At 42.1% G+C, this 12129-nt stretch overlaps 1 protein-coding gene across 1 annotated transcript in view; it reads right to left on the bottom strand.

Annotated features, from left to right (window-relative positions):
* The window catches only part of scn8ab (sodium channel, voltage gated, type VIII, alpha subunit b), a 49909-nt gene extending 37780 nt beyond the window's left edge, over positions 1-12129 (bottom strand). The window contains exons 1-2 of the mRNA XM_034139074.1: positions 12026-12129; positions 7953-8296 (exon numbers count right to left, since the gene is read on the bottom strand). Of these exons, the coding sequence (XP_033994965.1) occupies positions 7953-8240 (288 nt within the window). The 5' untranslated portion in view covers positions 8241-8296; positions 12026-12129. The remainder of the gene's footprint in view (positions 1-7952; positions 8297-12025) is intronic.

The following is a 12129-nucleotide window of genomic DNA, read 5'->3' as shown; positions in this document are numbered from 1 at the left end:
TGTTTCGGGCGTGGGAGAAGAAGGAGAAATAGTGGAGCAGTGATATAAAGAGGGGCTTGCAGGGGTATGGGACAGCAGCAGAGAGAGCTAGAGAGAGAGAGAGAGAGAGATGAGGGGGTGGAGGGGGAGTGATGCAGAACAGAAAGCCAGAGAGCTGCAGAGGGGAGAGAGCCAAACCTGAGATGGATGGGTAGACGGAGGGAGGAGGAGGACTGGGTAGGCATGCAGCAGAGAGAGAAACTGAGAATGAGACGAGGAGGGGACAGAGAGAGAGAGAGGGAGCTGAGTGAGATCTAAGCAGGGAAACAATAGAGCCTTAAACGTGTGTGTGTGTGTGGGGGGGGGTACTTCTCTTAATCATCCCAGGACCCCAGCCTGACACACACTGGCCTATTACTTCACAACACTGACAGCAGATTTGGATTGTAGACCTTAAAGAAGATGGCAATAAACTAAGCCCTTAAATGATAAAAAAAAAAAGGGTTAGGGTATAGTAATCCATTATACAAACAGGCAGCTTACGTTTTTTTTAAATGTCAAATAATATCTATCGTTCATGGAACTGTATTCATCATGATGATATTTAATAGACTAAACAATTTATTATGTTTACAAAAATAATTGAAAAATGGTTAGTTGGAGCCCTAAATGACCTTCATAAACCAAGACATACTGTAAATCAGACCTCATAAGACCTTTTCAAGAACATAGCTGTATTCACAAGCCTCTTTGCAGGCTGGAAGGAGAAAACATGACACACATACACTGTTAGCTGGATTTAAGCCCATTCTGGATCAAGCACCTCATATTGACTAAGTGCATTCTGATTCAATTTTCAAAGAAGTACAAATATCAACAGTATGTCAGCTTTCACGTTGTTCACCATAAAACGTTGAAGCTTTGCGACAAAATAACGCTGATCTCATAAGAGACATGTATTAGCGTTCTAGAACATAATTCATGTGTCTGATAGAGCTCACTGCATTGAGGACTCAGCCAGTCATGTCCCAAACAATGTGTGACTGTAAACTCATTTCCCTGCATATTATACCACATCAAAAAAATGCGTCATCCCACTTCTTTACCTGTAAGCTGTGCTGCAAATCCCAGTTTCCCCTACTAACCCCACCCTTCTTCTCTATACGAAACCTAGCTAGCAGTGGAAGCACATTTCCCCCACCCGCCCCAACGCCCGCCCCAACCCCCAACCCCCATCCCTTCCTCACTCAGCTCAGTACAGGAGGATGCTGTGTCATCAGAGACTGAGGACTCAGACAAAGCACTAAAGCCTGGCCCTCCTTCTAATTTACTACACCCTGAAAAAAAGAAACGCCAGAGAAGAAGGCAGCGGATGGGAGAGAGTAATGGACAGAGACACACACACAGACAGAGATGGTGGGACAGCAGCATAATGAAATGGTGTGTACAGTGCTACATGCTGAGATGCAGAGGCTGCTGCTGCTATAGCCGTCAGCTCCCTTTGTGCGCTCGCTAGTAGCTGCTGCCCTGCAGAAGTCTGAACAGCAATGACTGGTCTGCTGCACACTCCTGTTATAAAACGCTCACCAAAAGGAGGAGAATAAAGCCTCTGCATTAACAAAACCTGTTCTCCAAACGATGCCATCGCCAATTCGAGCTGAATCTAGATATTAACTGTACTTCCATGTATATCATAACCCGCCCCTCTAAACATAAGCACATATGTGTGCTTCAGTCCACGCTAAAACACTATGCCCTCCATTCATCCCTCTTGCATGACCACAGCAACTTTAACATTGCCTAATCACATCAGACATTTGAAAAACCCAGGCAGTCCTCTCCCCATCACAGGGGAAAACAAGAACTGCAACGCTGCATTTCTCCTCCTCACCACTGCCCCCTCTTCCTCTCTTTGATGCATGAGTGCTGTGATCAGGTTTCCTGCAGCTGACACACTCATTGACATACAGAGCAATGGCGAGCGATAGGATGACTGTCGGTCGAGTAGAGGAGACGAGCAGCCCGGAAAGGTGAGGACAGGAACAGCAGAGGGAGAATGGACGCTAACCATGAATATACTTAAGAGGCATTTCCTCAAGTATGATAAAGGACAAATACATTAGTGGATTAGGAAATGGTTGATATGAATAATAGTAAGAGGGAGAGGGAAGAAGAGGTCTTAACCTGTTACTCCTGCTGACACAACACATAGATGGGTGTGATGAGGTTAGCAGATCTTGACTAAGCAGATTAAAAATAAGCTTTATTAATAAATACATATATGTCGGGAGCCTTGTTTGATAAACTAACTCTCTAGTCTACTGCCACATCCTACTCTTTTGAAATGGCCTTAAAGTGAGCAAATTATCAAGGAACCATTGCAATGACTGCACTCGTGTAGCTGTTTACAAGCCAGAAAATGAAGGGCTGTAACTGTGATTGTGTTTATATGGTAACTACTTTCTCAGGTCGTTGATATTATTATTCCTTTTTATATTTAAGATTAACAAAATGTTTGTGTTTATCGGGGAATTGAAGACATTCTAATAAAACACACTTATATACTAATGTATCTCATCCTACACATCAACCTTGAGTATCCATTCATCGTTCTAAAAAAGATTTTGGAAAGAACATTCATTTTGTAGTTGAACCATTTCTTGTTTTGAAAAGTAACCCTGTCATTCTGATAATGTAGGTGGTATCATATTTCACATCTGTTGCCAATAACAACTTGGGAAAAAGCTGAATAAGGACTTCATTTCCCATGTTTATTTTTCAAGATTTGTATTTATTTGACTGACTTTACTGTGAAACTAGAGACCATCTTGACTTTGCTTCAAAATAGACCATCATTTTTGTATCCCAAACACCGCTGAGTTAGGTAACTGCTTGTTGCACGGTTGTGACCCTAGCATGGTAACTAAATCTGTCCACGAACAGAAATATAAGCCCCTGGCAAAGTATTTAAAATGGCGTCTGAGGTACTTCCCAGTACAGAAGGTGTCTCCAGGAGCACATTTGGCCATGATGACACACACATACTTACAAGGAGAATACAATACCAGCGCTCCTGTTGACGCATCTAATTATATATTTAAAGCAAAGACCATATCAGTACAGCATTCATTGCATTGTTTCTTACACAAACTATAATAAACAAATGCACAGTACAGTATTATACTGTACTTGAGTGTCGAAAAACGTTGAGGTCTTTACTCTTCCGGAGGAGTTTTCCGCCCTACAAGTGTTTGTAGGGCCTAATATGTTCTGTGTATATCTGTTATGCTCTTTACAGAAACATAACATCACAAATATTCATGCTTTGTTATAAATAATCCCATCACACATATGGGAGCTACAGGAGGCATACGAGTGGAGGCCATGACAAAGATCTCCGCAACAACTTTCCTCCAAATACCAAAATGAAATGCCACAGAGGAAAGTAGGGGAGGTAAAGAAGAATGAACTGGCAATAATAATAAGTGGGGAAGGATAATAAGAGAAGAATGCAACCCTTTCCTGTGGCCACCACTGAACTATGCCGTGAATCAATAGGTCACAAAAGGCAAATCCACTTGATAGTTTCATCCGCCCAATGAGGGAGTGCTGCTGGCTGAGACTGCCGGTCTGCTGACGGGGCTTCTTGCTGCTGTACAGGCCGCAGATTCTCTTACACATCATCACCACACAGAAGACTGGCTACTCCAAATGTCTATACAGTGGAAGGCTCTGCATTCCCTCCTGCCCTTTTCTCTCCACTTCCTGTCCTCTCCTGCCATCTTCTGCCCTCACATTCCTATTTAGCTAGTGCAGCACTAAATTAAGGGCACAGACAAGATAGAGTGCGAAAGAAAACTCAAATGTTTTGTTCTAGTTCTCGTCTAAAAATGATATGGTTGTACTTTTTGTGACACCCGTGTCTATATTGCATTATAAGCATACTTATATTGCTGCTTATAGCACTGTATATAAGTTAAGATAAATTGTAGTTTTAAGCACTGATAAACATTGAAAATGCTTTATAAAGTGTAACAATTCATTCATCATTTTCATGGCTTTTTTTATGTTGCAAGGAGTATAATGTATTATACTACCCATAATTGTTATGCATACATACATACATATGCGTTACCCCGGATTATATTCTACACTAATAGGTCATTGTGTGATTTATGAGGTATTCACTGATAAAATACATTACAAGCTGGTTAAAAGTTTGCTATAATTTGTTTGCTTTTAGTAAAAAAAAAGATCATTAAATCTAAAAAGTATTATGATGCATAAATGTCATTGTAAAAAGCTTTATTATGTGAAAGGATTGTTATTATAAAGCATTATAAAGACTGCTTATAACGATAATTATAAAAAGCTATAGAAATCTTAGAACATTAAGTATGTTTATAATGAATCATAGATATGAGCGTCATAGAAAGTTATCATAATTTGGAGAGAAAATAGGGAGATTCAGGTTTGTGTTATCTACACCTATTATGCATCAATTTAAAAGCTTATTTAGAAACAATTTGAGTGTGTGACATATCTGAGGTGAAAATTCACAATATGATTTTGAACGATAGTAGCATTGATACCACCGCTCAAGCCAATCATGTACTGAGCACATCCACAACGTGTTAGCATGGCCAACTGGCTGCTACATTAGCACCACGGCAGCTGTTTGGCTAGAAAGACACAACCACTAACCAAAATATCTCAACAAATATGTTTTTTATCACATTGATAAATGTTCTACTACTCAGACCTGTGCTAGTTATGGAAAGATACAGTTAAGCTTCTTTCTGTCACCATACCAGAGCTTCCATCGTTGCGATTCCTTCACTCATACCATCTGTCAATCGCCTTTTACTTGAGTTTTAAGGTCATGACCAGGGGCGTCGCCTGGACCTGAAAACATTCGGGGCTTAGCCCACAGTGGCTGCGGCACTACAGTGGCATTTTTCACTGCAACACTCCCCACACGCACACACACAGTACACCCACGACCGTTACAATGAAGGCTCGATAATCAGCTCACGGCATATAGGCAGGGGTAAAGTGGTATTTTTTATGAGTGGGGGGCTCACTTTCTCTAGGGGGTCCGGGGGGATGCTCCCCCGGGAAGATTTTTTTTTAAATATTGAAGTTAAATGCATCAATCTGGTGCACTTTGAGAGCAAAATGAAGAGATCTATGGATACCTCTCTCAACACCCATATGAAGCAGAACTGTAAACAGATGTACTTTTTCTTTATGGATATTTTACTAATCACTCCCCTTTTAAACTCTATTCTTGTTTTACTGCCATATAGTATTTCATAACTGTTTTTCCTTTATTCTCTTTTTTTTAATAACTATAATGATCATATGAAGGTGTGCCGCGGAAATAATCTTTTGAATAATTTGTGACCAAACCGTTTGAGACCCACTGAGATAACTTAGACTAAAGTTAACTATCTAAACACTCAGAGAGTCCTTTAGCTCACCTGAGTCTCTCAGTCTGAGAGGAGAGGACTCTCCTCCAGCTTCTTGTGGAACAAACAGCTCCTTATGTCCGTTAGTGCAGCTAGCTAACCAGATGCTAACAACATGGTCCATGCTGACACCGGTCCCTCCCTCCCCCTCTCTCTCTCTCTCTATCACACTAAATGCGCTATTGCCACACACACACACACACAGAGCCGAGCTTGAATGACACAAGCACACGTTTATTTCCATGCAACTCTCTGATTGGTCTGGTGTCATGCCTCTGTTGCATTCACTGAACACGGGAAATTACAGTGCTGCCGTCCTCTCTTGTGTCATGATGAGGTTCACGTAAAGCACGGTTAATGTATTATATTATTGAGGGAGAATTGTCCGGGGCTACAGAAAAAACATTCGGGGCTAAAGCCCCTGGTCATGACGTTCAGCGAAAAAGACAGATTTATACTGCTCAGACCAGGGGCGGACTGGCCATCGGGACGTTCGGGACGAATCCCGATGGGCCGGTACTGAAGTGGGCCGGTCGGACGATGTGGGCCGCTCGGATAAGTCACTAGCACACCCCCCTCGCGGTATGTACTTGCGGCACCGAGGTGGGACGCTCGGATAACTCACTAGCACCCCCCATCCCCCCCCCCCCCCCCCCGTTGATAATTTACCGAGGTGGGCCGGTCGAGAGTTCCGGGCTGATTCGTAGTCCCAGTCCGCCCCTGGCTCAGACCATCTTATTCATTTCTAAAATGTCGTATATTTGACCATGTATTTTCTTAAAGGTAAGTTTGAGAAACCGGCTCGAGATACACTTTTTGTTATATTCCATGGAATGCTCTTAACATCCCGATAGCAATGAATATCTTAAGTGCTTTGACAAAAAATCCATTAAAAAATGTCATCTGTGGAAGCCGTAATACTGTAAAAAGCACGACCAATCATTTTAGCCGGCCCGGCTAACATAACTGGATGGCCTACCTGCCTCTCAGCCTTCCATCTGTGCACAAACTTATCTCGTGCCCTCATTGGTCATGTGCGCGTTCGTGTGTGTTGGAGGAGGGGCTCTATAAGGAAGTGGCAAATTTTCTCCGGTTGTGTATTTTCAAATTCTAGCGATCTCGAGCCGGTTTCTCAAACTTACCTACCCCACCTTTAAGGGAATACAGTAAGAGTAGCAAACTGTGTGTAATTACAAAAAAAGTAAAAAACGTGTCCATATTTAAATGTTGATACAAGAGGCGGAGTTACTAAATATCTGTTAACATTATTAAGCAGTACCTGTCTAGGGATGAGAATCCAAATAATTGTGCATACTACATACAGTACTTAAAGGTGGGGTAGGTAATTTTGGAGAAACCAGCTTGAGAGCGCTAGAATTTGAAAATACACAACCGGAAGAAATCTGCCACTTCCTTACACTTTCTTACTTCCCTTCTCCAACACACACGAACGTGCACATGACCAATGAGGGCACGAGATAAGTTTGTGCACAGATGGAAGGCTGACAGGCAGGTAGGCCATCCAGTTATTTTAGCCGGGGCGGCTAAAATGATTGGTCGTACTTTTTACAGTACTACGGCTTCCACAGATGACATTTTTTTATGGATTTTTTGTCAAAGCACTTAAGATATTCATTGCTATCGGGATGTTAAGAGCATTCCATGGAATATAACAAAAAGTGTATCTCGAGCCGGTTTCTCAAACTTACCTACCCCACCTTTAAGCGAACCCACTTGTTTTGATTAATTTGAACAACAGTGGAAACATTGCAGAATTGAATGTTGATCACAGTAACAGCGCATCAAAAAACGATACAATTGTGATAACAATAATTATTCCACTGCCAGTATGCATTCTGTCTGCTTTTGGACAGAGCACTTGTGATTCCTTGTGTTTTATCATAACATAATTTAATGAGCTGAAGTATTAATTGCACATAAACATAGATATTAAATTAAATTGTCACATCATCTTCACCATGAACTAACACAAATAATAAATGAACCCTGCAGAAACATTTATGAGAATAGCCACTGACCGAGGACAGAATTGCTTTTACATTAACTGAATTTCCTTAATTGTACAGGTGTACTAAAAACACTGATAGGTCTTCTATGATCTAATAATGCAGTGACTGTAGGTAAGCCCCTGAAGCATGGACTTAAAAGTATCAAAAGCTCTTACATTTCTCAAGGTTATCTTCCTCTGTATTGAACACAATAACTTCAATTTTGAATGAATTCATATGAAACCTGAATTTGTTATTGCAATTAATTTCCTATCACCTATGTGTATGGCAGTTAGTTTAAAATGTTAGCAATTTCACAAAAGAAAAAAGGGTAAACATTAACCCACTTGAAGGTTCAGCACAACAGCTGAATAAAACATGTGCTAAAATCTGTCATTATCTATAAACCTCTTAACTACATTAAGCAAATGCTCCTTCATTCAAGTGTTTTGGGTGAAACTGGGTAGTGCATGTGGCATGTGTGAGAACTCACTTTCAGGTTCAGGTTCTGATAGTATGGATCCAAATCCTCCAGCGGTACGCCCGACATTCCCTTAGGAACATCGCCGTAGATGAACGGCAGGCTCTTCCCAGCCTCCAGGTCACTGTTGGGCTTGGCTTCATTTTCTTCAGACGTGTCACGGTGACTACTGTCCGATCGGGGTTTGGGTGGCTTCTTGTTCTTTTCCACTTGGATGCGCTTCTCGATGTCAAGGAGTGACTCTGGGGTGAATTTCTTGAAGCTGGCAGGTCCTGGGGGTGACATAAGGTATGCGGCCATGTTTTCATCCTGCAGCTATTCCCCCTTTAGTTGTTTTCCATCAGAGACATCCAGCTCTGCGAGGAAGAGAGGGACACAGAGTGAGAAAGTGTGTGCATAAGGTCTGGATCAAAGAGGATGTTGAAAGAAATTATGGAACACAAAATGAAAAAATTAATGATAAAAATAATGTCATTTTGCATTTTGTTACATTTATTAATAAATATGACTGGACAGTACACGGATGGTTATGATTAAATGTGTTGACACACATGTTAGCCCAGTTGCTTGGCATCGCTTTTCCGTTTCAATGCTGCTGAAAGCCTTGCAGATGGAATTTTCTAGTTCTGCTAAGGAATGCAAACAAAGCAAAATAAAGCTGAAAAAGTGCAAACCGTTATGGGCCAGTAGGCATTATTTCTGCTCTCTACATCAACCTTAATGACTAAAGCACTGATCCTGTATCCACAAAAGCAAAACCCAGGTACCCAGCCGACATAGTAGACAGCATCAAATTCCCTTTTGCTCTCATCTTTGTGACCTTAACAGGGAGGAAAATAGGTCTCTTTATCCCACCAGGAACTCACTTGTCTCAATCTCTCCTACCCAAGTTTCTTTCCTTGAATTATGCGTATCTAACCATGCCAAAAAACGGAATTTAGAGTTATGTATATCCATAAACTACCATGTTGTTGATATTAACAATGAATCGGGTGATGTTAATGAGACTGCCGGTCTCACTGAGACTAAACATCCAGGCCTACAGCTCTATGCACTTAAGATCATTATTTTAGATGTGGATCTCTCTCGGGTTGGGCCCAAACAGCTATCACTGTCAACATATATAGTATAAAGTAGGCTTCCAGCACACAAGCTATTACATATGTCCTGTACAAAATGACAAGGAGCCAAACCAATCCTAAATCAAGCAAAGAATACAGATACAAGTATTTAAATTGATGTAACTGGGATGGGTGGTAAAGAAATGTATGTGTGGGGTTGATTGCATAACACTAATTCATTCATTGTTATCTGTGAAAAACCCATCCAGCTGCTTCTTTTTTGGCTTAAGAGAAATTAAACTTGTCAGATGGCCTGTGTTTATCCCATTCAACAGCACACCCAACACAGATTACTGTGTGCATTCAGGTGTCTTACATCCTTAAATACCGACTGACTAATATGAAAGCACAGTTAACTGCTAAGTGTTAAGTGTGTTAAAAGATATAGTCAACCACTGAATGCCGGACTGAAAATTATATTATAACCTCTGGGGTTCTGACTCATTGCATAAAAAGTAAGGTTGTAATAACATTATCATCTGCATGTCTTCAGACTCCTAAAACAGATGCATTTCTCTCCCCAGCTGGCTGATGGCCATAGTGTTTGATACAACATATTTGAGAATCAAGTCACAGTTCCGTCCATAAAAAATAGACAGTGTGTGCAACATTAATGAAGACTATAACAAGGGTACCGACCTGGAAAGAAATGAGAAAGAAATGAGAAGAAATCCAAAGGCAGGTATAGATCCAACAGCCCAGTATCTTCGGAGAAAAAGCACAGCCAACCAGAAGAGGAATGAAGTCTGATTCATGTAACCCAACCTCGGCACAACCTCCAAGTCTCCTTCTACCAACGCTACATCAATTGATCTACCGTCAAGGTGATTCAAACCAGGATGCAATAGCATGGCCAACAGTGCATAAAGCCTACACTTGCCACAAAACGCTGGGACATTCCTATAATACAGGCAAGGCGACCAGGGGAATCTGTCTAAATATGCTGCAGATGTTGCTCAATGCTGTCGGTTTCCATTAACTCCCTTAGGTCATACGAGAAACACGGCATAAAACGCAAGAATCTGACAATCACATGTCGTAAAAAAAACACTTCTATGTACACTCTTAAATCAATTACTGTGAATTATATAACCGCACGTAATTGGTATACCAAATGCTCGCAGCTTATAACCTATAACCGATTCTGTTAAATCCGTTATGAGTTAAGGGATTCCGTGAATAAAGCTAATGGATGACAGTGAAGACTAACAACTCCAGCAGGCTCCTGTGCTTCCCAGGGAAAAGACAAGCGTGTCACCGTCCGGATAAGCAGCGTTTAGCAAAAATGTTCCTGTATAGCCTACTGCGTCCTCTGTGCGGAGCAAATGCATCCAAACGCACCACGGCCTCCGTCCCGTCACCTGCTGAAGACTCCTATTGTGCTTTATGCACTGTGATGATGACCTGATATCAGATGGAGAGAACCGGACATCGCGGCGACACGGTGCTAGTGAGGAGGAGCCACATGGGCCGGTGGAAAAAAAACGTACACATCCTTCATTTTCTGCAGCGATGTCTTAATAAGTAATGCCTGTCACTCGATGTCATCTCAATTCAAATACACAGCATCCCTAAGAATAGGTGATCCCAACAAGCCCGAGTCAAAAATTACTGGTAGATTAACTTGGCAGAGAAATATCTAAGGGGTCCCTAATGTCCTATAGGGGTGGGTGCCACTTCATTCCTGAGCCGAGTCCATTTCAGGTAGGGTTAAGTCGTCCTGACCGGAAATTGTGATGAGCTATGATAATTCAGTTTAACACGTTTTTATCCCTCAAAGGACAGGCGAGGGATAGGGGGGAGGGGGGGGCGGGAGATGAAGCATAGAATATCAGGCCACTGAAGAAATAAACACAGATAAAGAAAACCTCGGTTAACTTTCTCCCCGTGTGGAATTAAAAAACACCTGCTCCCCATCACATTGTTTGTCTCATTCTGCAGGTGCCTTTCATTTCCTGAGAGGGAAAGTCCACTGTTTAATAGCGAGGCGCGCCGCTTTCCTATAGGGCCAAAGCCTAAAATACTGCAGTGTGGTTTATTGCTGCTATATGCTCTAACTAACAAACTCATACTAGGTCAGTTGAATGCACAAGCCATGTCCTGACAACACATCCCTGGCCTCAAGTCAAAGCAGCCCATAGCACAACCCAATTTCACATCTAAAAAGGTAAAATATTTACAGCAAAATAAATAAAGAGAGAACTACAACGGTCTTAAGGCTATACCACACCCGTATAGATAGACAAGCCGATCGAGTCCTACAGCATCCATGGTGCGGGTCTAGAGGAATACTGAATGGAAAATGTGTTTTTAATGTCTGAGATTGCGTGAAAACAGCAGAAAAGGGTGCCGCGGCCCCTTTGAGGACTGCCAAACTAAAGACGCACCTACCTCCTCACGCAATACAGTCTCCTACGAGATTGCAAGAGGGAGGGGGCGCAGAGGTGGAGTGTGGGGGTGTGGGGGGGGGGGGGGGAGTGAAACTATCATAGTTATAAAATAATGGTAACGAGGAAATTGCTACCTAAAATGATTTTGCAAGCGACGCATTATTCATGCACTCGGAGCATGCAGGCTCGGTATTGTCTGCACTCACAGAAGTTTCACATGATCTCACTTCAACATCCCGTATGCGTATATTTCACATTCTGACACAGGGAAATGTCATTCCATCCAGCGGCAGGCCAACACCCCAAATAACCTGCTGTCTCCCTGTTTTCTACCGCGTCGTCTCACATATCCGTGTGTCCCCTCAGAAAATCACATTTACCCTTCTTATAACTGGTACCTCGAATACATATTTTTCCCATGTACTGGCAAGGAGCCCTCCACAGACGCTAGGAGAAGATGCTGAGAGAGGGACCGCTCTGCGGCACTGGGATGCAGTCGGTCGACAAAGTAGAACTGCGATCCATCCCACGACATGAAAAACCAGACAAAGCAGAAATCAGACAGTCTACTTACTTTATTCCGCATTAACACAAATCCAGACAGCTGTCAATGAACTGCAGATGTAGAAAAGAGTCCAGAGTAACGGCTGTCGCCATATTGTTGCTGCTATCTTCCTT

The sequence above is a fragment of the Trematomus bernacchii genome, unplaced genomic scaffold (assembly GCF_902827165.1).
Source record: "Trematomus bernacchii unplaced genomic scaffold, fTreBer1.1, whole genome shotgun sequence".
In the NCBI taxonomy this organism is placed as follows: domain Eukaryota; kingdom Metazoa; phylum Chordata; class Actinopteri; order Perciformes; family Nototheniidae; genus Trematomus; species Trematomus bernacchii.
This window is presented reverse-complemented; position numbering and strand designations above follow the sequence as displayed.